Consider the following 17904-nt stretch of genomic DNA (forward strand, 5'->3'; position numbering starts at 1 on the left):
AAAAGAGTCACATCTTCGCTTCGTTGGACGATGTTGAATCCGTAACGCTGCAGCTGACCCTGGTGAAATTTCCCAGATCACGTCTTCTTTGAACACAAAACTCATTCGGCAGGAGCAAAACAATGATATAAAATAAATATTATAGTGATATTTATGCTTACTGTAACCGGCAGGCTATCTACACTCTAAGTCGTTAATAAAGCAGTCTATGCCATGCGTCTAAACCTAACCAGAACTAGAAAACAGGGACATGTCTATTCCAAAACCCCTCTGCCACCAAAACAGAGTACCAGTAATAAAGCACAGGAAGATTCCAATACTGAGGCCAATCATCAGCCTGTATGAGGTAGTCCGCTCCTTGAGCAGAACGTAGCCACCTGCCGCCCTGCTCTGCAAAGAAGTCCAGGCTGCCATCAACTTGTCCACGCCGAGGGCGTAGTAGATCAAACCCATCAGACTGATGCTGTAGCCTAGGATTTGAATGGGCGTGATCTCGGTGCGCCAGATGGCGGTTGAGCAAGCGATAAGGAGGATGTTTTTGAAGATGCCGGTGAGTGTCGTAACCAGACCAGATGTCTTGCCAATCTGAAGCATGTGAGCAAGGGAATCACTGTAAGTCAGAATGGTGTAACTCACCAAGACCATACTTGTAAAGTTCACCGTGAAGCCGACCGCAGCATTGGCAAGCAGAATCAGCGGGCCAACACTCATTGCCGTGTCAAATTGGAAACGCGGCAGCTCAATAGCAAGGGCCATGGTGAGGTTCACCAAAGCACAAACTGGGGCAGTGTAGTAAAGACAGACCAGAGGGTCCATGTTCATGCCTTCACCACCCAGCATAACCTGCAGCATCACGACTCTGACGGCCTCAAACACCAAACCGGCGGCCTGATAAGCGAATCCGGTCCAAGAGATGGCAATCTCGCCTGCACTAGCCATTGCGACGCCAGAAACAATGACAGCGATGTTGACAATCATGCCCACGGTAGGTGTGGTCACGGCCCAGATCCATGACACGAAGAGCACGACGGCAGGTGATCCGGCCTTGAGCATCTGGATGAAGGCCACTGACAAGTATTCATAGACAACATTGGCACAGACAAGGGAGCCTGAAGAGACAATTCCGATCGGGATAATGGTGCGGATGTAGAAGCGACGGTTGATGGATAAGTCATGTCGACTGTCGAGGAGCTTTGTGGTGTGTGCGAGGATTTGTGTTACGATTGATGCGAAGAGTAGGTGCCAGCCTGTTAACAGAATAGCTGAGAGTCATGTTAGTAAACAGTCATCGAGGTTGAGTGTGAAGACGCATACGATAATCTGTGCGAGATGTTAGCAGTGCACGGCATCGGTCATCGTGAGGTCCTCACCAAATCCCGCAGTATCAATAATCCATTTATTAAATATGACAGTCGCATTTGAGCTGACGATCCAAGCACTGCAATCGCATTAGCAAAAACACACAGGTAGCGAAACCTTCATGCGCACATCATGTACAGCGCCGTGTGCATCGTCGGGCTCAGCCAAGGAGCTCGCGGCACAGGCACTTCTTGTAGAGGAAGCTCATTCTGCGGAGCCATGGCTGAAGGTGTGTTTGAAAGTGTAGCGAAAGAAAGAAACTCCAATTGTGACAAACAAAAAAAGATGGCAGAAGCAGGTCTAGGACAAAGAAGCAGGGCTTGAGGACAACTGAATTGACAATTTCGAGTGTAAAGGGGAATGAGTAGACACTGTTGAAGGAGGTGGAAAAGATGGATTTGGGGCTGTAATTGACTTTCTTGTCAAAGGCCCAGGGATGTGAGAGACAGAGTAGAAAGTGGGCATGGCAAATCGGGCCTGGGCTGTATCCTCCTACCCGCCCTTTTTTCTTCTCCTTTCGTCGCCATGCAATCGTCTTTCCAGGGAGAGGGTGTGTGGAATGTCCCGCAAAAGTCTAGGTTCATTCGTCAGCTACCGCAGTCTGGGAATGCAAGGGAGGAGGATTGCAGGTGGTGGTGACATTTCAATGTCTCACCCAGCCGTGGATAGTATGAGCATGGCCCAAAGGACACGGTAGCCACCCTGTGCATTCTCCCTACATTCTCTAAAAGATGCACTACACACTGTGATGAAACGAATGCCTTGAGAAAAAAGCTTGTTATGCAGGTCTCGGTGATGGAAAGGGGCGATACATTGTATTCAAGGGAGAATCATGTCTCCACATGAATCTTGACCTTTTCCCCTGGCGATATCTCCCCGTTAAAGACTAAAACGACGGCTTTCCTTCTTTCGATTCTCATTTTCAACCATCGACAAGCTTTACAAGTCGGCTGAGGCTGCAACAGACAGTCATTATGAAGGCTGCAACCTTTTCCAGCTCGCTCATGTGGTTCTCACGCAAGACGACTGCCTTTGCCGCCGCCGCCGTCTTTTGCGTCATCTTTTCGCTCGTGATGCTACATCAGTATAGCGAGAGTCTTCCGCAAATCACTTGGAGACCGTATACTGCGCCGCAGAATGGTTGGGGCATCGACTTGGATACACCTGTCTGCGCCGAGAGTCGGGATATTGTATCGGAGGACCTCTGGGCCGAGTCCAGAAGAAAGTACCAGCATCTCCGGGACGACAAGTTTACGTATGTTTCAGTCTTGACTCTGCGACTCTTGACTAACTCGTCACAGTTTGGTCATCTCGACGTATAAGCGGCCCGATAGTCTCAACGCGACCTTGAGTCTTGTCCTGAGCGAAGAGATCCCAACGCTCCACGAAGTCGTCGTCGTCTGGAACGAAGTCAACACGACAGCGCCAGCCGACTTCATCTCGGATTACAATGTCAGGGTGCGATTCCGAGTGTCGCCACGCAACAGTCTCAACATGAAGCTCTGGGCCGATCCTGAATTCCGCACGCAGGCCATCCTCTTGTCTGACGACGACTGCCACTACGAGCCCGATGATATGGGCTTCATCTTCAACTACTGGAAGGAGCATGCCCAAGATCGGATCGTGGGCGCGTTTCCACGTTCCTACACCATCGGCGAGGATGGCCAGTACAAGTACAGCTTTGCCAGAGGCTGGGACAGGTACTCGATGATCCTCACGGGTCTGGCCTTTGCACACATCTCCTTCCTCGACTATTACTCATCTGACGACCCGCTGATGACCGACATTCGAAACCTGATTGACGAAAAGTTCAACTGCGAAGACATTGCCCTCAACTACATCGTGTCCATGTTGACGTGCAACAGCCCGCTGCAGGTCGTGGGCCTCAAGCACCCCATCAACGCCGGAGGGAAGCACGGCATCAGCACTAAGAAGGGTCACATTGGGAAGAGGCACTCGTGCGTCAATGACTTTGCCAACATGATGGGGTACATGCCGCTGCGGAATTCGACGCATTACATCCACCGCGGCCGCCAAAAGTGATCTGTTATAGCGTGGCAGGGTGTTCCGGTGGTGGGGGAGTTGCATCGTTATTTGGCTCTATTATACGATTAGACTGCCTGTTTTTTCTCGCCTGTGTTTGAATATAGAAAAGATGCATCGATTCATTGCTTTCAACATTGAAAAAGTAGCTGTGAGACGTTGGATCCGCTTTCAGATGAGCTTTGCTGTGCTTGCAAGGCGCCAAGCAGCCCCATCCCACAGGGCTTCACTCGCTGAAAGCCACTCAGCAGGGAGAGGGACAGACATTGAGACACGGACACACCTAAAGCAGCCAAGTTGCGCATCAAAGATTTGGACTATCGATGAAAGCGACAATCCTCACCGCATCGCAATTATTTACTTCTTACATGGTAAATACGGTAACTTAATGTAGGGCTGAATTTCTTCGAGGCACTGGCCACCGATGACTTCTGCACTCATGGTCACCGCAATGCAGCTCACCTCCTCCCAAACCATGTGTCTCAGCCTCCACAGCCAAGAACCAGCCGGATGCGTACACTTTTTGTTGGGACATGTCAAGGGATAAAAAATGGCGTTTTCGTATTGACACTAGATTTACGAGCTGAAATTGCATAAGGTACGAAAACATGCAAAGCGTTACTAGTCCCAACGTTGACAGGTTGATCAACGTGCAACCTTTCCCTTCCGTGCCTGGCAAAACGCCACGCGGAGGGGTTTTGACGTAACTGAATCAGGGGGGTTTCCTCCGGATGGGATTTTCTCCCTGCTTGAAGCCAGTTCCTCAGCCGAAACCTAGACTTTTCAATCGCAGGAACAGGCTTTCATACCTTGGCTAGGGCTGGCTGAACATACGCCATTCAAGACATGGCTTGAATGATTCGAAAGGAGGCAAACCAACTCCTCTCTCTGTTTTCGCCGTCACTTGATGTCGCCTATTCTACGTCCTCTGGCGTGCGCAGCCTGGAACGCTGCCTCGATGGCGACCTCATGATCTCTGTCTTTACGCCTCAATTCCTGCAATGTCTCGGACCTCCTGTCTTCGTCTTTACCCGTCTTGAGAGTATGCTGCAAGGAACATCAAATATCCAATGGCCTCCAAAGGGGCCTGCATCCATGAAGCCTGGATGTTCGGTTTGGGAACAGGGCGCGTGGCAAGATACAAAAGGATCCGCTGGAATAGTTGGAGGATACAGTAGCCAACTCTATCTCTTTGAATCTCCGATCTACCGCAATGAAGCCCAATCATCTCCTACCAGTCCTCGCGGCCGCGGGCATTGATGCGCTCCCTCTATCAACCGGGCTGTCCGATGAAAGCACATTTGGCATGTGCTTCTCCAACGCGGAGTGTTCTGGTTCAACTCCCATCTGTTACGACTATACTTCCACCTGCGTTGGCTGCGTCGTCAGCGGCAATTGCGGAGGATTGACTCCCATTTGCGATACCGACACATTGACCTGCGTCGCGTGTATTTCAAGCGACGACTGTCCTGGGCTGAACGACCTCTGCGATCCCATCACTCTGAGATGTGTTGGCTGCATCTCCGATGCCGAGTGTTCAGGCTCGACTCCTGTTTGCGACCCAGATAGTCGAGTGTGCGTTGCAGGAGTCACCAGCCCTACAGAAGAGCCTCCGGAAGAGCCTATCGAAGAAGCCGTGGACGAAACCCCGGAGCAGCCCGCGGACGAGGCTGTGGAGGAACCCGAGGATGGTGCTCTGGAGCAACCTTTGGGAGAGCCTCACCCTATACTCGACAACCCCAGCGGCTCGGATCTCCCACCCCCGGATCATCCTCTCACCCCAGATCTCTAGCGGCTGGAGATCCCGATAGTTGTGCACACGTTGGATGCAGGGGTGCTGGGATTGCACTACAAATTGGAATGAAGGACGACTCGCTCGCTTGATCTTGTGGGGTTCATTTAAGGCGTATTTTTGGTGCATGGATTGGCAGAATGACACGTCTATATTTGTAGCATTAATGAGCATTTAAATTAATGACAAAAACCAGCCTACGCTTTCACTTACAGTACATGAAACCGACCCTTGACCAACAGTTGTTTTCTGTGCATGCTGACACAACGGCTAACCCTGTAGCTTATGCACGCTGTAGGTTAGAGTAATTAGAGTAATCGAGATCTTGTCTCACTAGTCTGGCCTGTTGACTCATGCAGCGAGACACATCATATCTTGAGTGAATGCAGGGAGAGTCAAGGGCGGTGTTCCTGCAGCCCTAGTGGACTAGCTGAACTTTAGCCACCCGTTGCGTGCCACAAGGTTGGTTTTGCGGAGTAAGACCAGGACACTAGACTAATGAATCACGTCCTTTGAGGAGAAAAGGGCAGATCTCTAGCGTGCTTTTCCTCTAATCTTGCGGCTGCGGGTACAAGACACAATTCCAATGCCCTTGCAGCAGTGAGACATGTCATATGCCAAAGCTGCCCTGCCGCAAAGCTGTGAGACAGTTGGAATTTAAGCCCTCCCTACAGCTATCAACATTTCCGTCTGCCCTACTGTCAGTAGATCTCGGCTACTGCTTCCCCCTGGCGTGGCAATTCTATCGGTAACGGTCCTGATAGGATGTGGCAAGGTCCATGCTTGTCCGACATTCCCATGCGATAGCTCTCGATCGCGCATCGAAGAAGCAAAGCTAGTCGTGAACTATGAGGAAGCCAACCACCCCAACTCCGGGTATTGGTCTCCTGTCTCTGGCAACAATGCAGGAACAAAGGGGTGCAGCGCCACCTTGAATGTTTTATCCCTCCCATCAAGAAGAATGAGACTGATTGAACCAACAGGGCCGAGACGCAGAAGTTGCCACGACTCTGCCCTGTATTAGTTGGCGGGAACATATATAGGCACTAAGTAGAAGTCGTGTGATGGACATCTCAGCTTTGATCAATCCTACAGCCGCTGCAGCCATGAATGCTCTCAAGGCAAGCCTATCTCGCAGCCCTACGGGTCGGGGCTACAGCGCCATCTCCAACGACTCCAAGGCCGAGCTCATCACCGCTGGTAGCCATGCACCTGGTAGCAGGTTCGTGCCGCGGAGATTGCTCCGGTTGTCGACCAAGGGGCTCTTTCTGCTGGTCTGCACGGTTCTTACTCTGCCAGGCGTCCTCTTCACGATGCTCTTGAAGGTATGTTGTCATCACGCGCACGGAGAAGGCGAGGTAGCTAACGAGAGGATTCAAGGGCCATGGTCGCTACTATGGAAGGACTCCAGTGCCCTTCGATACGCATCGTCGTCTCCAGATCATCCTTCCATGCAATGAGCCGAGCACAAACCTGTGCAAGTCAGTATCAAGCGCCCTCGCGCTGGGCTTCCCCGCGCCCGTCATTGTCAACTGGGGCAAGGACTACCAGGGCGGAGGGTGGCATGCTGGCTCCCATCTCGACAAGATTATCGGCACTATCGACTACCTTGACTGGGCTGTTAGCCCCAATGCTACAGGCCCCAACGCTCTCAGGGACAGTGACCTCGTTGTCGTCGCTGACTCGACCGACACTTGGTTCCAGCTGCCGGCTGACGTGCTCATCAAGCGATACTACGAGGCCAACGAGCAGGCCAAGGAGCGTTACGCAGAGCAGTGGTTGGGCAAGGGGGAAGTGCCCATGGAGCAAACCATCATCGTGTCGACTCAGAAGAAGTGTTTCCCACCCCGTCAGTCCGGTTCAATCCTCCACTGCGATTCCCTGCCACAGAGTCCCCTGCGAGAGGACCTGTACGGCAACGTGACTGACAAGGACCCCTTGCGGTACACCAAGAACCGACCGCGCTATCTTAACAGCGGCAGCATGATTGGTCCAGTCGGAGACATGAGACGGTACTTTCACCGTGTCAGGGCCAGAATGGATGAGCTCCAGGCCAAGGGCACCCATCTCTACAGTGATCAGGGCATCTTTGCCGAGATCCTCGCCGAGCAGGAGATTTTCCGACAGCAGCTTCGCCGCAGAGAAGAATGGGACGATGCCTCTATCGGCATGTTCCAGGAGGAGCTCGAATACCATGTTGGACTCGACTATACCCAGAAGCTCTTCATCCCCACTGTCTTTGAGGAAGAGGATGGCGAGATCATCACCCTCAACAACGAGACTCATATCCAAAAGGCTTCCCAGCAGCGTGGTATCTACCCAGCTCGCCTCCACGGCGTCCCCGACGACATCAAGAACGCAACAAACCCGCTGCAATCTCTGGGAGGCGACGATGCCTTCAACTGGGGCGAGCTCCCTCTCTACGCCGACTACTACACGCGAGCCATCCCCGTCATCGTGCACCACAACGCGCACAAGGACGGCGCCAAGGCGCGTCGCTACAAGTGGTGGGATAGGACTTGGTTCTTCCCTCATCTCCGGGCGCTCCTCAACGCGCGCATCGCAGCCGAGAAGCCCTGGCGCCTGTCCACCGTGGAACTTCCCCAGGGAGAGGTGGTATACACTGCGCTGGAGACGTATGATGTGAACCCGAAGCCGAGGTTGTATAAGCAGGGCCAGGGTATCGAGGAGGCGAGCTTTGAGGCCGTGTGTAGATCGTGGTCGCCCGAAGATGGTGAGAAGATGTGGTATGATGAGATGTTCCGAGATCGAAGGGGTCCTTTGTAATGGCGCATGGTTGACTTTGAGAGGCATTACTCTTTTGCATGTGTTTGGGAATATTGGCGGCTATGATGGTTAGATTGAATGAATATAACTACCTATAATTTGTAAGAAGACGACGGCGTGTCAAGACTAAGATCCTTTGAGGTGTATGCCCATTAGGCGACTCTACGGCCCTCTTAACTTCTACCATGCCCTGTTAGAGCTATCTTGAACAGACATCCTCTCGATTACCTCGGCACGTCTGATCAACTTACACGGCCACCCTGACTTGAAGGCGTTGTCGGACTTTCGAGAGGGATTCCATCTTCCTCTTTGTACTCCGGTTTCAACGCTCGCTTCCGCCATAATCTGTAGAAGACAAAGCAAGCGGCAGTTGTCGGTACTGAGAACACGGCCCATATCCAGAATCGCGATGCGTGGCCCATCCACTCCTCGTCGTCGAAGAACGGCATCGACAAGAGTGCCTGTGTGACGTTAGTCTTGCTAGGATGCGAGTCTAAGATCCTCACAGCAAAGGTGGCTCCGGGAAGGAAGAACATGGTGACGATGGCAATCTTTAGTCATGGTCAGCGTTAGTCAACTGTTTTTATCAAGAGGTCTCACTGTCTTCATCGCAACGCTATCCTTCTTCATCTCCTGTGCAAGGGTGTGTGATTCTTTGGCCATCTTGCGTCCGAGGATGGCATCTTCTTGCATAGCTTTAAGAATAGCTTGCATGGCCTGCCCATTGGCAACCAGTAGTCTGTCGCTGTTGATCTGGATGCGGTTGAAGAGCTGTTTTGTGGTGAGATGCCGAGCCCCAAATCGCCCTCACGGAAGCCATGAATCGAAGAAACCGATCAACTTACTAGAGCTAGGATATTCTGGGTCTTCTTCTCGAGCTCTACTGCAAACTCGTGCGCCGCCTCTACCTGTGAGAGGACCTGGTTGTAGCCGCGAGCGGCCTGCTCAAAGTCTCCGACAGCGCCGGTCGAGATCTCTCTCTCGTGAACCGTGCTATAATCCGTCGACAACTCTATCACGATTGCTTGCAGCGACTTCAGTTCCGACAGATAGCGCTGCAGGTGCGCTGCGATAGAGTGCAACGCCCTGCTCAGTCCGGTCAGTACAGGCTCCGGCGTTGTGTCTTCGCTGTCCAGCTCAATCTGCAGTTTCTGCTCATAGGCAATGAGCTGCTCGTTGACGCTATTGAGTGAATTGGTCCACCAGCGGGCGGCACTACTCAGATAGACAAGATGCACACAGTAATACCCCCCAAATTGGCTCTCGGCCTTGGCCCGCCTCTTAAACACCTCAGTAATACGCTCCTTGGGTTCGAGGGCGACCCCGGGCCAACGGCCATCCATAAAGTCGAGGGCCACAAAGGTGAAACGTTTAGAGTTAGGGTCGACACGAGAGAAGATGCCAACACATGAGCGATGGATGTCTAGTTGTACGTCAGGCAACTGCAGTTTGTGGAAAGGGTTCATTTGGGTCGAGTTCTGGTCGTCTCCGGCCGGACCGGAAGCTCCTGTTTTGACTTGCACCCGAACCGGTAGGAAATACCAGAAGTCAAAGGCAGTTGACTCAGCGAGTTGTAACCTGCGAGATCCTCGCCCATTTGGCAGGTAGTGACGGGTGAGGGAAAATATGAAGGCCGCGGGTAGCATTAAATGCTTTGCGAGACTCTCGAAGCACGCACTAGAGATGCGTAGTTTGTTCGAGTCGGGCGGCATCTGGTCTAAAGAATTGCGTACGAGGTGTTTATAAACGAAACTTGTCAGGTAAGGTGAGCCAGAGGATTCACTTGTGAGACGTTAGAGGCGCTAACGAACAAAAATTGATAGTGAGGAGAATTGGCATCTGTCGGCTGGTATCAGTCAGCCCTGGGCTGCTCGCTTCTGCCATGAGGCTAAAAGATCCTGCTCTCACAAGTGAGTGAATGTCGGCTTGGCAAGTGAGGCTCGGTTCCAGGCATGGTGGTGACCTCGGCTGGCAAGTGATGCGGACGATGTCGGTGGACTCTGATAGATGAGACTGACGAAAGCCTTCGAAGGACATTGCAATCGACTTTGCGTGCTCTCTAGTGCATCATTATTAGCCGCAAGATACATCTTGGAAAAGGCTCCAAGAGATCGATTGATCGACTGACAGTTCCGGGGCATAGTTGCCCTTGTGCACTTGTGCCATGGCGAGTTTCTGGCAGGGTGAGAATGTGAATATGGAGTAGTCGCGCTTCACACGCCATAAACATGCAATTTTTGTCCAATTAAGGGCAGAAAAAGTCCTCACCCAGATCTGGTTGAAGAGTCCGGGGAATGCACCTCGATTTGGGGCACATCGTGAGGGGGTGTTGGTTACTCTGGGCAGCCTTGGGCGCAGCTCAGCCACCCATTGCCTACCTACTTTAAGGTGCCGGTCTTGAGCTTCTCCCTCCTGCCCCATCATCTCTAACTTCCCCGCCCGCTGAACCTAACATAATGGGAATTCGACGTCGAAATCACAGACCTGCGGCTCGTCCTCTGGACGCCTCCTGGATCGAGTCCGACGAGGCCGGGCTTCTCCAAAGCAGCTCGACGAGCACGAGGGAAGGCACATCAACACTGTCGCGGAAGGACACGAATGCCAAAAAAGACAGCCCGGAAGCACAGCAACTAGATGTCCCAGACGCCTCTCGAAATCACTCCGCCCATTCTCGTTCCCCGGCCCCGTCCCAATCGTCTGGAGGATTCAAACCTTCCACCAGTGTTAGCGCCGATGATGCCTCTTTCACGTCACAACAAGGCCCGGAAACGACGAAATCACACCATCAAAGGCCTGCGAGAAAGCGGCGATACGCCAACAAGCACCATTCTCACTGGCTGGAAGAAGGCGACCAAGCAACTGACAACAACAACAACATACATCAGCCACAGGCGGAATCTAGCAGGTCACAGCCTCAGGCTGACTCGTCCCAACCTTACGGTGCGTCTACGCAGCCGCAGGGTCAACGTCAACACTGGGGCGCAGCGGCCGGCGAAGTCGAGGTTCCTTCGGCGCCATCGACCAAGTCACCCTCGATCTTTCGCCCAGGGCAATACTTCACTGACCGGGGCTGCGACGCGCCTCCAGTCACACCCACAGTGCATCCCGATTACTCACCGTTTGACGGTTAATGTGACGCAGATACAGTCTTCTACTGCAGGCAGCAAAAAGACTTAAAAAAGGCCACTGTGTTAGCATTGGGATATGATGCTATAACGTGTTGATAGTGTGTTCTTTCTTATAGTTGAAGCCCAGCCCTTTATGGGTTTACTGAGCCGGAAGATCTTGATGCAGATACACGGCGACAGAGCCAAAGAGGCAACATGCAGATAAAATGGGAGGTGGTTGTGGCGCACCACCACAACATGCTGCGGCTGCAGTCAAGGTTCAGCTGTTTGACGCCTCATTTCAAGCCCCCAGTTTACTCGCATTAGGCATCGTCATCGCGCACGCTACCTGCCTGCGTATTTCCTCTCTTGCGCTCGCTGGTCTTGGATGAGCGGACTGCTCTCGTCTTCATGCTCAGCTTCAGACACTTTGACCATGTCTCTCACTCCAGATCAGCCTATTACCCCAAAAACAGGGAGCACGAGGCTTCTCCGAGGCTTTCGAGAGAGTTGGTTCCCCATACTCCGCTGCTCCTACCAGTTCCTGAGGGCAGATCAAGTTAACTCTTTCTAGGATTCCGGCCTAAGCACCTGCGGGTTTCGCCGCAGTTAAATGCGTCTAATGTGAATGATACGTCCCCGAGCAGCCTGACTCCCAACTCCAGCACCCCTCTTCCGGTCCCTGCAACGCCGCTCCTCCCGTCTCGACAAGAGAGCATCGCGAGGTCGTCGCCTACTGCCGCCAGTCCTCCAGCCTTCTCTCTCCCATACGTCGGTACCAGAGCTCCGCCGGCACCAGCGCACCAGCTCCCGTCTCGTCCGTCAAACCCTCGGGGGTTTGTAGATGTCGATGTGCCAACAGAAATCCGGAAGATTCCTCTGGTGTTTGCTGTAGACGTATCCGGAAGTACGAGAGGGAGATGCCTGGACCAAGAGAAGACCGTCGTCAACTACATGACGAAACGGCTTAAGCCAACCACCCTAGTTTCCCAATCCCACATCTTGCCCTGGGACAGCAAATCCCATGGGTCCATTTCTACAACCAAGTTCAGGCGCCTAGAGGCCGGCGCCGGGACGGATCCATCCGTCGTTGTCGAGAACGCCCTGAGTAGATGCCATCTACAACGAGCAAGGGTTTGGTTCCTCATGACCGACGGCTACATCGAGGAGCCCCTTGTCAACAAGTTCGCCAATGCCATCCCAAACCACGGTCTGCATGGCACCGCCTCCGTCATAATTCTCTTTGGTTACCGACTTCGCTCTCCGTTCGAATGCAATGTGTCAGTTGGCATGTCTGTATTCGCCGTCGCCCCACACTGCGTTTTCCTCTTCCATGATGTGACAACTGGCCAGGTCTATGTTTTCCAAGCTAAGGGATCCTTTGCTAGCCTGCTCTCGGGGAAATCTAGATTCACGTCTTTTGGGCCGACAACACGATGGGAAGACCTGACCCAGATCACTTACGACGACTTATCGGCCGTGAAAGTTCCCAAGCCTACCAGTCTCGGGAGAGACGTCGTGGCGCTTCCAGGGGGAAAAGAATTTGACATGTCCTCTATCTACAACAATACGGTGTCTCAAGAGGAGACTCTTGAGCTGTTGTCAGATTACGCCGCTCTGGACGTGATCCTACTTGCGGCCAAGACCCGTGGTAAAAGTTCCTCGATCGAGTTGTGGTTGGAGACTGCCCGTCAAACTCACAAGATGACCGAAGTGGCCACCTGGGGGCGAGAAGACATCGACTCCCAGGGTAAGAAAACAATCATTCGTCTATTACAGGCAGTATCAGAGAATCAAGCATCAGACCAGCAGCCCGAGGATCTTTGGCACCATCTTGCGACCTCAAGGTCTCAGGAGACCGCGAACTTACCCCAAACCCATGGCAAATCTGCACACTTTGAAACGGATACTCTCAGGTTAAAGCTTCGACTTCATCATGTGCAGAATTGGAGTTGTTTCGAAGCAAGGGTCAACGCCCACTGGGAGCTTGCCTGCAAACTCGAAGAAACGTTAGCCGAGGTGCTGTCGACGGTAGGATTCTACAGCTATCAAGAACCAGTGACCCCAGCGATACTTACTCCAATGTCTTCCGCGACACTAGATTCGCCTGTCGCTCAGGAAGGGCCAAGACAAAGCCCGCTAGGGCATCACTGGCCAACCGCTGATGGTAGGCGACAATACACGGACCTGCTGTTCCTTCCTGGTTTCAAGGGTCAGCGCAGCTCAAAACCTGGCATCCAGTTTGCGCTGTACGACACCTGCTCAATCTGCAAAGAGCCCAACTCGATCCAGACCCTACTGCTGCGGGCCAGCCCAGAGGAGGCAGAAACAGAGCATCTTCCAAAACCCGGCCAGCGTGCTGGCCACAAGTACCCCTTCGTCCTCGGAAACTATCCAGAGACAGATGTCATACTTCCCATCACGTGCTGCGATGCTTGTGCATTCCTACTCCTCCAGGCAGGCGAGCTGCCCAATGGCGACCGCGTCACTATAGCCTTGCCTTTAGTGTCACTCCAGATTCGGGAGAACCGGAACCTGTGGGAGGGGAAATTGGGAGAAGTGTACGGTCACCGCTTTCACCAGAAGATCGTATTCCTTGTCTTTCTCTCCACACTCTGCGCAACACTCGAGGATCTGATCGACAATGCGGGGCCATCGGACTCTCAGAGCCTAAGAAGAAGCCTGGAATGGTGCTGCAGGGAGTTATCCCAGCTCTCAGGGATATCTGCTCGAGCCGGACTTGCGCCAGTAGGAAGCCCGCTAGCTGGCGTGGTGAATGACAACATGCCCCTGCAGGAAGCTATTCAGGTCTCGTTCTGCTCGTCTCATCCTCTTGTTCAGGAGAACCCCTTGCTCTCGTACCCTATGGATGGCTTCCTAGTCCTTGTCCGTTTAGCGGGATTAATGCAAGGCATCGAGCCTAGATACATTGAGCGGTTTGTCTGGAGGCGCCTTCTGTACCATTTCGCCGAGCAGCATGCAGAGCTGCAAAAACAAGTCGGCGCTAAAGAGGCAAAAGCCACACTGGACGATTTAATCCACGAGCCTCCAGCAGCCATGGGGGCAGTAGCCGAGGCGGAGTCCGGGGCATCGCCAGAGGGGTCAGGGACTCTCACCAGCCGGATCCGACTTTATATCATCCCGCTCTCATCCCTAGAGGGCACCTACCTCATTCCTTCGTCTTCTGACACCCTCGAGCAGTTTGAGCGCATGGAAGAGTACTTCTTCACCATCCAGGAGACTACCAAACACCACCCTGCACTAGCCGTCTTCCTCCACATCATGGCCACGATGGCTGATGGCTCCTCTTTGATCACGGACGTGGGGGACTTTTTCAATAGGATACAGTATAGAATAGGTCAGCTGGCGAACAAGCACAAAGACTTGTGCCATGCTTTTGAGCCTACAGTATCAGTCGATGAGGTTGTCGCCGTGAGATTGATTGCGGCCGTTTATGAGCCAGCTAAGGATGTATCGTTTTAGCTTAGTTACTACGTCTTTCATTATATATACATATAGATTATATGTTTTCATACAACTAAACGTTCTTTTCATGCCTGTGTTTTATTGTGTTATCTGAAAGGAGAGTCTTAGATAGACATTGGCTACTCGGGACAGCCCTAATTGTCTCGGGCTGTGTACATCCTTATTTCTCGGCGTATGTGTTTGCGCAGCTCCGTGTATTTATAAATCCCGCTGTTTTTCGGCATTGAGGTTCAAACATCCCCATTCCATTATCTAATCCCACCACATCCGCAATGAGTCTGTTGGTCTACAACGTTACGGCATTTAGAAGTCAACCACCGACCGTCTACGTAGTAGTGGGCATTGGATTGTCCCGCCTCAGCGTGCTCCTCTACCTACAGTATCGCCATGATCTATGCAAACTCATCAAAATGCTTTAGCAAACAAAGGGAGCTTGAACCGTCCCACATGCAGATGGTTGCTTTCTCCTGTCCCACCAACACACTCAACCATGCCCGAACCTCCCCCGCAAAGTGGCCCACATGTCCCGCCCACCAATACCCTATTCGAGCAAGGGACGACGTGGTGCAGGTACAGGGGGGGATCAATCTACCGGTACTCTTTCCTGAAATTGGATTAGCTCTACTCAATAGGTCGTCATTCAATGCATTGATATCGGCTTGTAGTTGGTCCGATAAGCTGGTAGAATTGTAAAGGGCCCGGATGAACTGATCATCCCGATGAATGCAAGGTAGCCAACCATGTGCCGAGAGGAATAGGGCTCGCATCCAGGCAGTTCCGGGACTCCCCACTCACATCAGACCCAGGACACTCAATCACACCCGGCGTCAAGATGCCGAGAGTGTCACCATACCGAGAATGACGTTTTATACCCTACTTCGACTAAGCTGGGACCGGCAACCCGTCACCATCCGGGCTGTGGGTGTTGACAAGACGATAGGCTCTGGGTGAACGCATAGAACACGATGTCACGCAATGTCCCTATAAGCGACCGGCTAGATCTCTCTGAACATTAAAAAAACATCTGCATATCTAAAGCCGGCTTTGCATTCAATCTACATAGGTCAGATCCGCAATGGGGACTACCACCAAAACGCTCAATCGCCCATGCACAACGCTCCCCTGATGTGCAACCGCTAACGGAAATGGCCCTTCTGCACACTCGATTCACCTAGCCGATAGTATTGGGCTCCCGCGCTCTCTCCACGTTCTCCACTTCGATTCCATCCTGGCTTAAGCCATCCTTCAAGCCTACCTTTTCATTCACTCTGTTGTTCATTGCCGACTGAACGTGGTTCGTCATGTAAGGCTCAGGATCTTCGACCCAGAAAGAGCAGATCAAAGCAATGACGCTGAAGGGAATGGTGATGTAAAAGACGAACTGGAAAGAGCGGCCATAAGCAAGGCGCACCGCCGAGCGAAGAGTTTCTGCGATGGCGGGCGTCATGCCTTCAATGCCGTCGAGAGAATGGGGGACGCCAAGGTTGTGAGCGATAGTTCCCGGGATAATAGCTCCAAGATCAGCAGCGTTCAGACCGCTTGCCAGTGCTGCTTTCGTGATTTCTTCTCCTGAAAAGGCGCGGAACTTATCCTGGAACACAGTATTAAATATGGCGTTCCCGACAGCACCACCCGCCGAACGGAAGGTTCCTAGGAGTCCCATAGCTACTCCTAGATGCGAGTGCGGAACATGTAGACTAGCGATAGCGTAGCCTAGAATGGTGACCATGAGGAACATGGGAACGCCAAAGGCTGGCACGAAAGTCCATGCCCACCTATTGTTAGGGTTGACAGTAGCGGCACTGGCACCCATAAAGATGGCCTGGAAAGCCATGCCGGCCGCGAAAAGCCACTTTATATGGCCTATTCGGTGCGCGCAGATAGGGACGAGGGCACCAACGATCGTGGAGATGAGGTTGGTCGGGAGTGAGATGAGTCCGATCTGGATGCTATCCGTTGTGAACATGAAGAGGGATCCCTGAGGGAAGAGAGCAGACATGGCATGGAAGTTCATGCCCGAGATGAACAGTCCAATCAGCAGCACTACAAAGCCGCGCCACATGCGGAAGAGCTTCGCAGGGAACAGAGGGGCCTTGGCGAAGTTGAAGTCGTAGACGAACGCAAGTGCAACGACTGCCACTCCGAGAACAATGGGTACAATGGAGCTCGCGCTCTTCCAGGGATGGTCTGGGCTACCGCCCCAGGTCAGGCCGACAAGGGCGGTTGCAAGGCCCAGGGTGAAGAGCGAGAGTCCGATCCAGTCGACTTCCTTGAACTGCTGCCATCGAGTCTTGTCAAAGTCACCACGAGGTCGGGATGTTGGCCAGTAACACAGGGCTGTTCCAACGAGGGCGAGGCCTTCGACGATGATACCGAGGTAGAAGATCCAGCGCCATGACGCATACTCCAACAGGGCAGCTCCAAGGAGGACACCGACCATTCCCCTGGCAAGTCTACGGTTAGCTTTCCAAGTCAGTCATCGGGGCTTGTATTCCAACTTACCATGGGACCATAATACCACCCTCCAGGATTCCAACTCCCAGAGCACGCCACTTGTTGGGCAGCATTTCAGGAACGCCAGCATATGCAACAAAGACGAAGCCTGTCCCAAGACCGATGACCGTCTCGCTCGCAATCAAAGTTGCAACATTCTTTGCGACGCCTCCCACGATACAGCCTATCATTACAACAGCCTGGCCGCCGAGAATGAGATCTCTACGGCCAAAGATATCACTGAGAGGCCCACCAAGGGAGAAGGAGCATGCCGTCGACAGAGACCAGGCGCCAACGACCCAAGCCAAATCAGCGTCATTTCCAAGATCGTTGGTTATCTGGACGACAACAGCAGCGACAACGGTGAATCCTAGGCCAACGGCAGGGCCGAAAGAAGCAGCCATGGACTGTTTTGAGACGCGACGAATTAGCCAACTGGAAGCCCCGGTTCTGAGGGAGACTTACAAAAATGGCGAGCCAGGTTTTGAAGCTGACCTCAGTGTGTTCAGGATCATCCTCCAATGCGGCGCGATGGGGATCATCTTCAAACTCTATGGCCGCGCGAGCATCCTCTGCGCGACGCAGGTTGCGTTCAACGTCCTTCGCCATGATGAGGCTATGAAGAAGTGAAAAGGATGGTATGCTACTGTTGCCGATGAAGTCTGAGGTTTGAAAAGTAGTTCAATCTCGAGTTGCCGAGTTGCGAGAGTCTCTGGGGTTTAATATCTATTCTATATTGGCTTCGATGCTATGCTACCCCCCGTTAATGTACGATCAAGTCAATCTCCCCGCGTTTTCACGAACGGCTGTCCCACCTGCCAAAGTCTAAAGAATGTG

The 17904-nt window shown here is 52.7% G+C and overlaps 7 protein-coding genes across 7 annotated transcripts; 4 read left to right on the forward strand and 3 right to left on the reverse strand.

Annotated features, from left to right (window-relative positions):
• Window positions 1-225: 225 nt before the first annotated feature.
• Window positions 226-1580, reverse strand: NCS57_00943000 (TPT domain-containing protein; the record flags this gene model as incomplete). Its single annotated transcript, XM_053059206.1, has 5 exons — window positions 226-585; window positions 637-1262; window positions 1315-1320; window positions 1371-1438; window positions 1489-1580. The coding sequence occupies 5 exons, from the start codon at window positions 1578-1580 to the stop codon at window positions 226-228; spliced, it is 1152 nt and encodes a 383-aa protein (XP_052911277.1).
• Window positions 1581-2333: 753 nt separating this feature from the next.
• Window positions 2334-3402, forward strand: NCS57_00943100 (Glyco-transf-64 domain-containing protein; the record flags this gene model as incomplete). Its single annotated transcript, XM_053059207.1, has 2 exons — window positions 2334-2614; window positions 2661-3402. The coding sequence occupies 2 exons, from the start codon at window positions 2334-2336 to the stop codon at window positions 3400-3402; spliced, it is 1023 nt and encodes a 340-aa protein (XP_052911278.1).
• A 1198-nt stretch (window positions 3403-4600) lies between these two features.
• On the forward strand, window positions 4601-5194 carry NCS57_00943200 (uncharacterized protein; the record flags this gene model as incomplete). The annotated part of the gene is made up of 1 exon (XM_053059208.1): window positions 4601-5194. The coding sequence occupies exon 1, from the start codon at window positions 4616-4618 to the stop codon at window positions 5192-5194; it is 579 nt and encodes a 192-aa protein (XP_052911279.1). The 5' UTR covers window positions 4601-4615.
• A 1106-nt stretch (window positions 5195-6300) lies between these two features.
• On the forward strand, window positions 6301-7981 carry NCS57_00943300 (uncharacterized protein; the record flags this gene model as incomplete). Its single annotated transcript, XM_053059209.1, has 2 exons — window positions 6301-6519; window positions 6575-7981. 2 exons carry the CDS (start codon window positions 6301-6303, stop codon window positions 7979-7981), a joined length of 1626 nt encoding a protein of 541 aa, XP_052911280.1.
• Window positions 7982-8143: 162 nt separating this feature from the next.
• NCS57_00943400 (uncharacterized protein) lies at window positions 8144-9693 on the reverse strand (the record flags this gene model as incomplete). The annotated part of the gene is made up of 5 exons (XM_053059210.1): window positions 8144-8161; window positions 8233-8442; window positions 8488-8532; window positions 8582-8752; window positions 8827-9693. The coding sequence occupies 5 exons, from the start codon at window positions 9691-9693 to the stop codon at window positions 8144-8146; spliced, it is 1311 nt and encodes a 436-aa protein (XP_052911281.1).
• A 2541-nt stretch (window positions 9694-12234) lies between these two features.
• Window positions 12235-14571, forward strand: NCS57_00943500 (uncharacterized protein; the record flags this gene model as incomplete). Its single annotated transcript, XM_053059211.1, has 1 exon — window positions 12235-14571. The coding sequence occupies one exon, from the start codon at window positions 12235-12237 to the stop codon at window positions 14569-14571; it is 2337 nt and encodes a 778-aa protein (XP_052911282.1).
• A 1174-nt stretch (window positions 14572-15745) lies between these two features.
• Window positions 15746-17676, reverse strand: NCS57_00943600 (MFS domain-containing protein; the record flags this gene model as incomplete). The annotated part of the gene is made up of 3 exons (XM_053059212.1): window positions 15746-17018; window positions 17077-17474; window positions 17533-17676. The coding sequence occupies 3 exons, from the start codon at window positions 17674-17676 to the stop codon at window positions 15746-15748; spliced, it is 1815 nt and encodes a 604-aa protein (XP_052911283.1).
• Window positions 17677-17904: the final 228 nt, after the last annotated feature.

Source organism: Fusarium keratoplasticum, chromosome 7 (assembly GCF_025433545.1).
Source record: "Fusarium keratoplasticum isolate Fu6.1 chromosome 7, whole genome shotgun sequence".
Lineage (NCBI taxonomy): Eukaryota > Fungi > Ascomycota > Sordariomycetes > Hypocreales > Nectriaceae > Fusarium > Fusarium keratoplasticum.